This window comes from Acinonyx jubatus, chromosome A1 (genome assembly GCF_027475565.1).
Source record: "Acinonyx jubatus isolate Ajub_Pintada_27869175 chromosome A1, VMU_Ajub_asm_v1.0, whole genome shotgun sequence".
Taxonomy (NCBI): Eukaryota; Metazoa; Chordata; class Mammalia; order Carnivora; family Felidae; genus Acinonyx; species Acinonyx jubatus.
Genome location: NC_069380.1, coordinates 193,768,815 through 193,782,122, shown reverse-complemented (window position 1 = coordinate 193,782,122; position 13,308 = coordinate 193,768,815). Strand labels below are relative to the sequence as shown.

The 13,308-nt window shown below is 57.4% G+C and overlaps 1 protein-coding gene across 3 annotated transcripts in view; it reads right to left on the bottom strand.

Annotated features, from left to right (window-relative positions):
- Nucleotides 1–7,382, bottom strand: part of CAMK2A (calcium/calmodulin dependent protein kinase II alpha) — a 62,799-nt gene extending 55,417 nt beyond the window's left edge. For 2 of the 3 annotated variants that reach the window (XM_027077116.2, XM_027077128.2), the window contains exon 1: nt 7,143–7,382. In XM_027077116.2, the coding sequence (XP_026932917.1) occupies nt 7,143–7,204 (62 nt within the window). In that variant the 5' untranslated portion in view covers nt 7,205–7,382. The remainder of the gene's footprint in view (nt 1–7,142) is intronic. The other variant, XM_027077120.2, reaches the window with a different exon arrangement.
- Nucleotides 7,383–13,308: the final 5,926 nt, after the last annotated feature.

The window sequence follows — 13,308 nt, the reverse complement described above, 5'->3', positions numbered from 1 at the left end:
AATACCTAAGCATTCCACCTCTCTGAGATGACCTGGGTGATTCCAGAAAGTTCCAGGTCAACAGGAACCGTTATCTGTCAGAGCATCAGGGTCCGGAACTTCTCAGTGGTAACTCACAGCCCAAGTTAGCTGATCTGATCACTCAGCAGAGAGGAAGGCCTGGGGGTATGGATGCCCGAGCAGACAGAGTCAGAATGTCTGGCCATCAGCGGGGCCGCGGGGTGGGCCACATGTGACCACATCAGGAGCTGGTGTGCCCAGTGATATCTTCCCAGTGACGTCGACTTTTTCCCCATTCCACAGATGTAGAAACTGAGGTCAAGCCCTTGAACCCAGGACTCCTGACTCCTTGTCGGTTGCTCTCTCCAATACCCCACATTCTCAGATTAGAGGTGGCCCTCACCTTGGGTCCACAGATGGACTTTAGGGCAGAGGGATCTTTGAGAAATAATACACCCTTGCAGTGGATTGTAGTGAAGCGTTTTTCTAGAAAAGTGCCGGGGAGTCGTATGAGAGTCTCTGAGGGCTCCTAGATTTCCAGACCAGTTAAAAAGCTGGGGTCAGATCTGTCGAGAAACAAAAGGGATATCCTGTTTCCGTAATAACCCCTTCGAGTGCTTTAAGCAAATCCCTTCACCTTTTGGGGCCTCAGTTTGCCTATCTGTGAAGTCAACTGTCGATCATTTTTAAACCCGCTCTTTCTTTCTTCTTAGTTCTTTTTATTATTATTATAATTATTTTCTAATCTTTATTTATTTTTGAGAGAGAGAGAGACAGAGCATGAGCAGGGGAGGAACAGAGAGAGAAGGAGACACAGAATCTGAAACAGGCTCCAGGCTCTGAACTGTCAGCACAGAGCCCGACGTGGGGCTCAAACCCACGAACTGCAAGATCGTGACCTGGGCCGAAGTTGGACGCTTAACCGACTGAGCCACCCAGGCGCCCCTTAGTTATTTCTTTTTAAACCACGATGCCCTTTTAAAATAACAAACAGGGGCGCCTGGGTGGCGCAGTCGGTTAAGCGTCCGACTTCAGCCAGGTCACGATCTCGCGGTCCGTGAGTTTGAGCCCCGCGTCAGGCTCTGGGCTGATGGCTCAGAGCCTGGAGCCTGTTTCCGATTCTGTGTCTCCCTCTCTCTGACCCTCCCCCGTTCATGCTCTGTCTCTCTCTGTCCCAAAAATAAATAAACGTTAAAATAACAAACAAAACACAGCTATGCAGGTCTCCAAGTGGCAAATAGATCAGAGGAGATAGGGGTTGTGGGGGCTAGGTGCCCCATTTGTTTGGTGTTCTCTCTCTTCTCCCCAGTTCACTACAGCAGCTCGGCCCAGAACCCCACAGACTATAGCATTTCACAGCCAGAAAATTCTAGGACCTTATTACTGAAACCTTACATCTCCCTCCTCCCATCCTGGGCTGCAGCTGCCCGCTGCCAGGGACTCAGTGTCTTCAAGCTGTCCCACACCCCACAGGCCTGCCCCATGCCAACCCAGCAGAAGTATTGTGGGGGACACAGAAGGTCTGGGAACCAGAAGATTCTGTTTGCCACAGGGAACAGTGAACCAACAGAAGTCCTAACATATTCCTTGTTTTGGCTGTGCATGGGTTTTCTTGAATGGGTTACAAAAAGGGAAATAGAACGATATTCACAGACCTTGAAGAGAGGACCTGAACGGACAGAAGCAGGGGGGATGATGAGGGCCTGCTTCCTCCTCAGGCTCCATCCACCTGCACACCCTGAAGCCTTCTAGAAGTTCAGAGAGAGACACTAGAGCCAAGTACCAGACAAGAAAGAGGCTGGAGTGCCCTATTCTTATGTGCCATTGGCCTGTGCGACCTTGGGCAAGGCCCTGGCCCTCTCTGGGCCTTGGTTCCCCATCCGTAAGACAAAGGAGCACTCCTCATTCCAGTACTCTGAGTGGGACTGAGTGTGTGCTCAGGAAATACCTGTTGCCGGGAGGCAAGAGTCACAGACATGTTTCTCCTTTTACGTGACCCCAAGGCCTTCAACCTTCTCTGGCAAGGAAAGTTCCAGGGGCCCCACCTGACGCCTTGGGGCCAGCCACACCCCAAGAGGGGCCGGAGGGCCTGGGCTGGGCCTCTGGGGGCTGCGCCAGCCTGGCCAGGGACACAGGATTCCTACTGTGCCCCAGAGACGCTCAGAAGCTCAGAATGCAACATGGGCAACATGCATGCTAGAGAGGGTGGACCGTGGCAAAGGGGCCTGCACAAGGAGAGGGAAGGGCAGGGCAGGGGAGCCCAGGAGCGCAGCCAGCATCATCTTGCTCCCCCTGCGCTGGGAGGTAGACCTGGGCTGGATGCCCTCTTGGAACCGGTGTGTGTGTGTGTGTGCGCGCGCGTGCGCGTGTAACCGGATGCAGGCATTGCATTCCAAGGCTCTGGCCTCACCCCACTGAGGGCCGGGGCCCCAGACTGCAGGGGTGCTGGCAGCAGTGTCACTGTGTGCTTGTGCAGGGAGGCAGGCGGGCAGGAGGGAGGCTCAGCAGAGTGTCAGTGTGTCTCAGCCTGTGTGGGGGTGGCTGTGCGGGGGTGGAGGGCTGCGGCATGCACCAGAACATGTGCGTGCCTGCCGCTCGGATGGCTTGGAGGGGGAGGAAGGAAAGTCTGTCCCTTTCCCTGTTCCCATCACCCCTCCCCACCTTGAAGACCTGCCCCCCCACCCCCTCCAACTTCCCATCCTTGGCTTTTGGCCCCTGAGAACGATCTGGTCCCCTACCTTGGCTTTGCCACTGCCTCTCCCTGTGGCCTTGGGCTATTTCTCTCTGGGTGTTGGTCCCACCATCTAGGTTATAAATAGCGAGTGTGGACGGTCCTTCCAGTTCTGATGTTCTTTGAGTCTGAAACTTCCCATGTGTGTCCCCCACAGAGGGAAGCTAAGGAGGGCAATACCTCTCATGGGGCATTTCCTCATCTGCAGAATTATTCTGATCCCCATTTTACAGATGGTAAAGTTGGGGCTCACAAAGGACCAGGGATCCACACAGGGTGGCCCGGTAAATTCGAGGCAGAATCGTGTTTGAACATAAGCCTCAGCTCTGCGGTCTCTTACCCAGAAGGTCATGGCCCCTCTTCCCTGGGAGCTCTCCCCCGACACAGCAGCGAGAGGGGTCCCTATCATGAACCGTCTCCCCACCATGTCCCGGGTGCCAGACACCGGCACAGCGGCCATTCCACCTTCTCAAGCCTCGGTCTGCTCATCCGGCAGGTGGGTGAGTAAGCCCTCTGCCTCCCTCAGAGACGAGCTAATGGCTGGAGAGGTGCTTCACCGGCCCCAAAGCACTGTGAATATGAGGTTATTCGAAGCAAAATGCAAGTGTACCTCCATCTTTGGGTGGTGTATGGACGGCCAGGTGTTTCCTCTCCCCAACATTACCCCATTGAGGCTCCTAACAGCTCAGCCGGGGAAGGATGGGATTGTGGAGCACACTGGCAGACGTTAGAGCTTGCATGTCACGCGGGATCCTAAGCACCCAGGATGCTGGCCCCCCAGTGTGGGGAGCAGCCTCTAGGCCCCATGTCCCCCACTGGTCAGCCCGGCCCAAGCCCAGCTCCTGATACACAGCTGTGGGGGTAAGAGCGGGCAGGGGGCTCCGGAGCTAGCTCTGGTCCGTCCCTCTGCTGACCTGGCTGGCCCCTGGAGCCCCTCCCTCCGCCCAACACTGCCCTTGAGTCAATTTCGGATCCCAGTTTCTAGAGAAAGACTGGGCTGTGCTCTCTCTCCAGTCTCCCTCCCTCTCCCTCTCTCAAGTAAAATCTCCTTCGGAGGCTTTTTCTGGACGGCTGCAGAGCAATTCTCTGCCTCCCTAACCTCTCCTAGAAGTGGGATTCCAAAGCCCAGAGAATGTCAACGGCTGGAAGAGACATCCTCCTTTCCAGGCCTCCTGGAACCTGACCCCTTGCCCCGATCGTGGTCTTCCCAGAAGACAGGCTCTGCTGAGAGCTCTGCCCAGACCGCACCCCACCCAGCTGACTGACCGCCAGGTGGGAGAGAGACAGCTTCTCTTACATCCGTAGCCCACCGCATCCTGGGCTCCTAGAAGGCCTGCATCATAAGCCAGTCCTCACCGAGTAGGGCACCAGGAAGCCCTCGAGAGGCACACGCCCTCCTCTCCAGCTGGGCAGCCCAGGGCCCTGCGGGAGGTCCAAAGGCTCCCATGTCCCCTCGCAGGGCCAACCCAGCTGCCTCTCCAAGGCCCCCTGCCAGTGATCTGAAGCGGGTTCCTGGAATAAGGGACTCAGCTCCTGCATGGTGACCGCAGTGTCCCAGCTGGCAGGGACTGTGGGTCAAGCATCCAAGGCCGGGCCCTGCAGGCATCTTCCTCGCTTCTCCCAGCAGAAGAGGAGCTTGGTCAGGCCCCTCCCCCAAGCTGGGCAAACTCCAGACAGAAGGTAAACATGTGGCAGGCCCCGGCCGAGGGCTCCAGCCTGCCCAGCCTTTGAGGGCAACAATGATTCCAGCAGCAGCCCCTGCTGATGGCGCACTGGGTGCCAGGCCACATCTTCACGCGTGCCATCTTATTTCACCACCACAGCCTTTTTTTTTTTTTTTTTTATCTCCAGACTACAGGGGGCTGTGGTCTGGCCGCTGTCGCAGAGCCACGGATGGTGAGATCCAGAGCCTGGGTCGTGTGCTGGGCCCACCTCTACCTGCCCCACCGGGCGCCTGGCTTAACGCTGCTGCGCGGAGCAAAGCCCCCACCCGCTCAGTAATATGTCCCGGGGTTTCTAACCCAGCCATGGGTTAAAAGAGGTGTGGAGCCTCATTCTCTTTCCGATACAAGCATCGGTAACCCTAAGCCCATCACAGCCTTCCTAATGTCCTGCAAGCTCCCGACAATGCATGCGACATTTCGTAGGTTTGCGCCTTCTTCTGGAGAAGGCAGACTTAGACTTTCGTCAGATTCCTGGAGGACTATGAGACCTAAAAACGGTTAGGAGCCCGTATGGTTCTAGAAGGGAGAGGTCTGAAATGGATTAGACAAGGCCTGGCCATGCCTGCCACCCTCGGTTCTCCTCCCGTGGCCACACCAGGGCTCCCTGTCCCCTGAAATCCTGCCCCTGCCCCGGTCCTGGCCGGCAGTGGGGCTGAGAAGGCTCCCGAAGGCTCCCTGGGCCAAGTCGCCACCACAGCACCCGGTCTGCATGATAGCCATCTCCTCTCGGGGCAAAATACCACTTTTATTTTCACTTTAAGTGTCTGAGTCACATCTCAACTCCATGTCACTGCACCCTGTGACGCAGTCCTCCCAGAGCTGAGCCTTGGTCATGCCCTGAAAGGCAGATCCCAGCTAATCAGGGGATCCTTGGGCTCCCGTGGGCACCGGAGCCCGGCTGAGAAGGGGCCCTGCGCACATTTAGCAGACAGCTTCAGTCCTCTGGAGCAGCTCAAAACACACTCAGAAACGCAGGAAGTCTGCAGACAAGAGTGAGCACACATCTGCACATGGGTGTGTGTCTGTACAGGGCCCCGGGGCATACCTCAGGGTGTCGGGATAGCCTGGGATGTGAATGTGAGTGTGTGTGCAGGCAGCCTACTCGTACACAGCCACAGGCCCACCTCCCACACATATGCAGACACCAGCATAAGCTCACACATGCCTTCAACACCCACACTCCCACCCGAGCCTTTGGCCCAGGCCTCGCACGCACGCACATAAACCTTTCCGTGTGCGTGGCCCCCCATCCACACCCGGATGTGCGTGTCCAGACCTCAGAGAGGTACCACTGTGCCCAAAGCCCACACGGGCATCCTTACACAGACACAGACATCCTTACACAGATACAGACTTTGCACACACCCAGACCCCACACACATTTGCCTGCTGATGTGCATGTAGCTCTGACCTGCCACACTCGGGCACACACAGTGACGCCTATTCACCCCTTCACCACCATGCAAATCAGCCAGTGGTACCCCTTGGGCCACCTGCACGCGCCCACTCTTGGCGGCCTTACACACGAAGCACACCCCACAACCCCCTCCTGCTGCACACATGTGAACACTTGCCTACCCTCTCGGGGCACGCAAGTGTACCCCAGAGTCAGTCTTTACACAACACACACCAAAATGTGCACTGGGTGCACGCATCCGGACCTCACCCCGGCACATATCTGCTCACAGGGCCCCTCTCCCCTGCACTCCTGCTGCCACAGCAAGGACCACCCGGGGCGCTGGAGCTGCTTTGCCCAAGGGGCAAACTCTGCCTCCAAACTATACCCTACCCTGATCCATCCCTGGGTCCTCCGCACACCTAGCTGGGGGCAGCCAGAGTGTTTCCCTGACACTCCACGACCTACTGGGCCACCCCAGGGGGCTTCCCCCCCCCCCCGTACGCTCCCACCCTTCTCCCCCCGCCAGTCATCGGAGGCATAAAATGAGCTCTGGAGCTGGACAACTTTGCCAAGGGACCAGAGCCCGTATACCACTAGCCCCTGAAATGGTAGTGCTCCCCCCCAACCCCACTTGCCTGATTGCCCCTCCCCACCTCCCAATACCCAGGAAGCCTCACCAGTCCCTCGGTTATTAACCCCTGCTGTACCGGTGCCCTCACGCCAAGAGGAGTTGGGAGGAGGAAGGTGGGGAGGGGATGCGCTTTCAGGGAGAAGTTGGCCACTCTGCACAGTCACCATTGGTGCCTAAAGTCAGAAAGGACTGCCTAGGAGGTGGTGAACTCTCTCCCATCAGAGGTGTCCAAGTTGAGTCCAGATGAACACCTCAAGAGAAAGTCGGCAGGGGGTTCCAGCCCTGGACTTAGCAGCCTGGGAAGATGTCTTTTTAATCCTGAGTTTCTAAAAATCTGTGTGTGCCCAGTCATGTGCCCCATGTATGTGTGTGTGTGTGTGTGTGTGTGTGTGTGTGTGTGAGCGTGTGCATGCACGCATGCACCAGCATGCACCATCCACCTTTCACCCCTACACACACACTCACCTGGCTGGCCTTGGCACATCTGTGCACCCACAAACATGCCTACACCCAGCTCCGGGCACTTTGCACAGGCAAGCGTCCCCAAACACACGCAGACTTCCTCCCTATGGGTACACAGGAAGCACGCAGGTGCACACCCCCTGCCCGTGACGCTGACCCCCTGCACCCTCCAGAACTCTCTGAGGTGCAACTCACTTTCCCAGTTCCTCGAAGAGCTGGTACTCTTCCGTGAAGCGGGTGCAGGTGATGGTGGCCATCCTGGCGCTGGGTGGGCAGGCGAGGCTTGGGGCTGGAGGACCAGGACTGGGGCGCTGCTGCTCTGCACCCGGAATTGAGGACCACTCGCCTGCCTGCGCTGCCGAGCGCGAACCAAGAACCAGCTTGACTGACGAGCCCGGGGCTTCTGAGCAGGGCACTGTGGCTGCTCACAGCCTCGCGAGCCTTCGTCAGCATCCAGGTCCCCATGGCAACCACCTCCGAAACGCCCTGTTCCCGTTGCCCCGGTAACTGCCTCCCCAACACCTGCCTGCCTTCCACTGCGAAACCTGCTCCCGGACGCCCTGGCCCTAACCACACAGAATACTGCAGGCCTGTTTGGGCCCAGGGCGGGTGGACCCAGCACCCCCCGGGGTGATGGACTGAGGGAGGGGTCTGGAGAGGGGGAGAAGAACCAACTTAATCCACAAGTGATCTTCTCTCTTCCCACCTCCCCCACCTCCAACTGTGGGTCCCTTGTAGCAGACAGGATGGGATTAAGTGGGGCAAAAAGGCAGTTGCCATGGTAACGGCCAGTGGGTGCCACATTCTGGGATGGTCCCCAGGAAAGACAGGATACAGTTACCCTGGCAACTTCATCTCCTCTGGAGAGACAGGTATTGCCCCGTTGCCCTGGCAACAGCCGGGTTCTAAGGTTTACAGGAAAAGATGGCTAATTCATGGGGATCTCTCTCCCAGTGGATCACTGTAGTCTGTAACTATCTCTCTGCTCCCCTCTGTATTTTGTTTTGGCCTCTGTCTCTGTCTTCCCCATTTGCTCTCGTTCTCTGCTACCCCTGTCCATCACACTGGCACTCTAGCTTGGGGGACAAATGCAGAGGAGACATCCGGATTCTGGAGGGAACTGCCTTGCCTGCCCGCTCATCCCCACCCCTCTCCTCCAGCCCATGTTCCCAGTGGGACCATGGAGATCTGGCCTCCTGGGGCTCACGTCCCAGTTTCTGCTTGTGCTTTAAGTCAAGGTGAAAGAGGCAGAGGCGGGCAGTGGGGAGGGAAGCATGGCCTGGCATGGAGGGGAGTGGCCATGGGCCTGCCCTGAAATCCTCATTCCCTTTTCCTCATTCTCATTTTCCCTGCCAAGTTTGATTCTTCAGGGCAGCAGCCAGATCTATGGCCCCAAGATCTCACCCAAGCCCTGGGGGTTTAGGAAGGAAAAGGACTGGAGTTAAGGATCTGGGTTCAACTCCCGCTCTGACGTTTGTTAGCTGTGTGACCCTGGGAAAGTCACTGCCCCTCTCTGAGCCTCCAGCGCCCTTTCTACAAAACAGAACAAAGCTGCCACTGTAGAGGAAGGTTGTGAAGAAGGAGTGGGCTAAGGGCTGTGGAAGCCTTTGGGAAGTATGTAAACATGAGGCCTGTTTTTAGTTTCTGGAAGAGGAAAAGGAAGGTCTAAAGCAGGACCATGACCACCCCCATCACTAGCTTGGACTCGGAATTTCACACCCACCTCCTCCACGCAAGCTCATTTCACAGCCCACCAGGCTGAGGTCTCTTGCCAGCATTTGCCCACAGTGAGCACAGGTCGGATAAAAGGATCCAGGATCCAAACCCTCCTTTCTACCCCACCCCTCTGAGCCTCCAGCTTGCCTTACTGGTCACCTCACTTGCTGGACACGTTGTCTGCTTGTCGGTTATCCCCAGGTCTAGTGGGTCCCTGACTCACTACTTTAGGTCCAGGGGCCCCAGGAGACATCTGGGTCCCCTCTCCCACAATTCTGCCCCTCTTCCCGGGAGTTGGGGGTGGGAGAGAATGATGGGGTTAGCTCTCTGATGCAGCCACTTCTTCCCAGGAGAGAAATGGGAGGGAGGCCGAGGGGAAGGAGGGGAGGCGAGCTAGGGAGGAGGGGTAATGGCTTAGCCACTAATTGCACCATTACCACCTTCAGAAAAAGGAAAAACCACTCAGTTTTGTTTCTGCGCACAATGCTTCCCGCTCCTGCCGCCAACGGTTGCAATTCAGAGGCAGAGAAGAGAGGCCTGTGCTCGGGGGCTGCACAGCTGGTGGGAGCGGGCTGGGCACGGAACACCACTAGAGGCAAGAGAGGCAGACGCGGGGAAGTGGGGGAAGGACCGCACCCCCACCTCCCCACCCAGGCCCTCTAGCCCTCCCCGGGAGGTGGCTTCCACTCGTGAAGGTGCTGCAACAGCCTTTAGTGACCACTGAAGCTACCTCAGTCATTGTCCAGGGGAGAGGAGAGGAACTCCATGCTCTATAGGCTGTGTGATTTTGGATGAGCAGCCTAACTTCTCTGTGCCTCAGTTTCTTCATCCGCAAAATACAGTTCATAATATTGCCTACTTCCAGGGCTGTTTAAGGATTACATGAGAGGAGCAGATGAGTACAGCAGCTGGCACGCTGTACGTGTTCATTGATGGGCAATTATTACTATTAAGGGACCCATAAGAAGCCCCTCCCTCCTCACGCCGCTCTGCCTGAGTCAGGGAAGCACACACGACTATCCTCTAGTCCTAGCACTTTGTGGCGCGGTTCTCTGAGTCCCCATTGGAGTTGAGCTCATGGTTTGAGCATCACCCTGGCCCGGCCTGGTTTGCAGCCTTTTGCTGGTAGAACAAAGAACGAGAACAAAGAGGCTAGGAGAGGGCTCACAAGGCCTCTAGCTCACTGGTGCCAACTTAACTTAATGGGGCTTTAGAAATTAACACATAAAACAAATAGCAAACGTGCCCCAAGGCTGTATTAATGGGAGTCTGAAGTTCTGAACAAAGGAGGTGATAGTCCTGCTCTGCTGGGAGCTGGCTGGACCACCCTGTTTCCTGGCTCACCCCATCCCCAGTCCCCACTGGTGAAAGGAAGCATGTTCAGAAGAGAGCAGAGCACCGGGCAGCAAGAGCCAGAGGGACAAGAGGAACAGAGGCTAATGGCTGGCTCTCTCCCTGTGTCTGACAGGGACCATGGAGGTGGCCTATGTGGATTCAGGGGGCAAAAGCAACCTGGCCTCACACCACCCCGTCACCCCATCACCCTGTCTGTCCTTCCCTACCCCTGTCTCCCCTTTCCGCTCTCCTTCCTCTTCTTTTCCTCTTTCTTGCCTTTCCCCATGTCCTTCCCTCCCTTGAGCCTTTCTTCTCAGTCCTCCCTATCCTTCTTGCTCCTTTTCACCTCCTTTCTTGTTTCTACCTCCCTCCCTCCTGCATCCCGGCTGTGTACTTCTTCCCTCCCTCCCTGGGCTGGCCCGGCCCAGACCCTGTGCGCCCTGGAGGACGTCCAGGACCTGGCAGAGAGATGCATGGAGAGGAGGAAGAAGACAAAAGGTCTCCTTGGGAACTCTCATACACACCCTGCCCCCGCGTGCTCCGAACCTTCGAGAGCTCAGCTCAGGGGTGTGGGCACTGCCTCGGACAGGCACCCCCTTCTGGAGTGGAACTGCCGCCCTGTGTGACAGCTAATTCACTGCCTCCCCTGTGCCCGCGAGGCTGGCAGCTGTGCCTGGTGGTGGCGGGCAGCGAGGAGCCAGGCCTGCCTCTGCGACGCGGGGAGAATGAGCCGATGATTGCGATGGGGGGACTGTTCCTGCCAGACTCCCCACCCCCCCAGGGCCATGGCAGGCATGCGAGCCAGCACGTGTGCTCCCATCTGTAACACTCATGTGGTACTCAAGAGCTGGCCTGCATGCCGCGGGCTGGTGGCCAGGGGTGGGAGCCCAAGAGGTCACTGAGCACAGTTGTGGCATGTAAAGGTGGGGAACCTGAACGTGAATGCAAGCTATACCCTGGGTCTATGGGGTGGGATGGAAAAAAAAAAAAAACTGGGACCAGGGCCAAGTTCCTGGGCCATAGCAGAGGTGGGAAGGGGGTGGGGGGAATCAGAGCCCGGGAAGCATTGTGCCAGCCCACTGTCATCCCACCTTCCACAGCCCACACACATACTCTCAGGCACATGCCCAAAGGCCTCAGGGTCCTGCAGGGCCTGGGCAGGTACCACAGAAAACGTGCCGTCTGAAGGGTCCCCACGAGGCCTGTCCCACTAAGGGCAGTGAGCGTGAGGGGCAGAATCGGTGGAAAGTGGGCCAACAGAGAAATGATCCGGCAGAGGGTCTAGGTGGAGGGTGATGTGGTTAATTAACTGCAGTAAGTAATGCCAGCCTCAGACTCTGGAGAGAGGGAGGGGTCAGGGAGCATCGCTGTCCCCTGAAGGGGTCCCACATAGGAGACATTCCTTCCAGAGCAGAGGGAAGCAGGAAGCCAAGGGACAGAGGACGGTGGCTGCCGGGCCAATGTCTGCACAGCACAGCCTGCAGTTAGAGGACCCAAGTTCAAGTCTAGCTGTTGGCTAGGAGTGATTATGGCAGGTCTCTTTCCCACTGGGGCCTCCATTTCCTCCTCAGAAATATGGGGACAAGATGTTCCTTCGCTGACTCCAAAAATACAAGAAATAGTTATTTAGAGCCGCTTTAGAGCCAGGCCCTGTGCTAAGCATACTGCACAATTTATACCGCACCACAGATTATCTGTGAGATAGGTACGATCGCTGCGTATCTTGCAGAGATGTGACATGACTTACCCATGTGGGGTCTGTGTGACCTCTGCACCCCTGCCCTATGCCCTTTGGCCTACACAAGGGCTGAAAGGGCCCTGACGGAGCCCATGTCCCACACAGATGGAGACCAAGGCCCAGAGAAAGGAAGCTGCTGCTTCCTCCCTCGGCGGCAGAAGTCAGGGGCAGAGTTGGGACATAATCCAGAATTCCTGACTCCCAGAACAGTGCTCTTTCCCTTACCCTGCTCTGCCCTCCTTCTTTCTGGCACTGAACGGCTGCTTGCCTAGGTCCCAAGGTAGCCAGTAGGTGCTAAGCGAGAGGAGGGAATACTGTCAAGGCCCAGGGTAGGGCTCAGAGCCCTGTCCCTCTAGCCAGGTCCAGGGCTCCCTCCCGCCCAGGATTCCACAGGCAAGGCCCAGCTTGGACAGGGCCACCCCCGGTTCTAATCTGGGTGGCGGATCTGCTGACATCTGGTCCAGCCAAAGGGGAAATAGAGGGGCTGTCTGGCATCTCTGGACTCCACTCCCCCAGCTCTGTGACCCAAGGGGCCAGCGCTGCCTCTGGTCTGCTCTCCCATCCACCCCTCCCCACCAGGTAGGTGGTCCAAGCATCCGCCTAGCAATGCCAGTCAAGGGCCTAAAACAGTCCAGACCCAGGTGCCCTGGCTGGGGGAAACTCAGGGGCCACAGGAAGACAGGAGGAGATGGGCAGGAGCCATGCTGTCTGCTGGGCCCAGCAGACACCACAGCAAGCAGGCTGAGCCTCCCCTCACCACACTCTAGTCCTGGTGACTCCTTACCCCAGTACCTTCCACAAATCTCAGTCCTGGGTCAACCGCCAGCACCTTGGTTAGGCAGGCTTGGGGACTGCTGGGCTGTGGACCAGGTCGTTGGCTGAAGCTTGAGTGGGGCTCTTGGGCTGTGTGCCAGGTTCTGGGTTAGGTAGGACTCTGAGCCAGGCAAGCTTTAAGTTGGGCTTGAGATGAGGCTGAGCTTCCTTCTTAGGGCATCAGGAGCAGGGGCTGGCCTCTAGCCCCAGCTGGGCCCTCTATGTTTGAGGCCACGTAAGCCACAGGAGGGTAGGTGTTGGTGTCTGGGGAAGAACATAAAGGGACTTTTATGGTCCAGCTCTCATGACCCCCAAAGGGCATAAGAGAAGCAGGGTTGGAGCTGGAGGCTAGGTCACCTAAGGCAGGGCCAAACTCAGCAGGCATGGGAGAGGCCTCCACTCAACTGGTGCAAGCCTAGAGCTGCAGGGGAGCCCTGGCTCCACACGGCTCTGGAAAGGCACAGCCCAGACAGCTGGGAGAGGCACCCAGTAGAGCCGGAGAATCCTGGGTAATGGGCAGACTATGAACAACCCATCTGTGGGATATGCTGGGCCTGGGACACCGTCTTCTTCAGAGTCTCCCTCCTGAGCAGGCAGAAGTGCTGGGGGTGGCCGGAATCCAGAGGCTTCAGCCAGTCCTGGCCTCTGCCCCACACAGCCCAGGCGTCGACATCCTAGAGACAGAGAAAGCTCCAGCTGGAGGGGTGGAGGAAGGGGCCCAGGATGTGGATGGTCACCTCCGTCCTGCAGCCCCAGGCC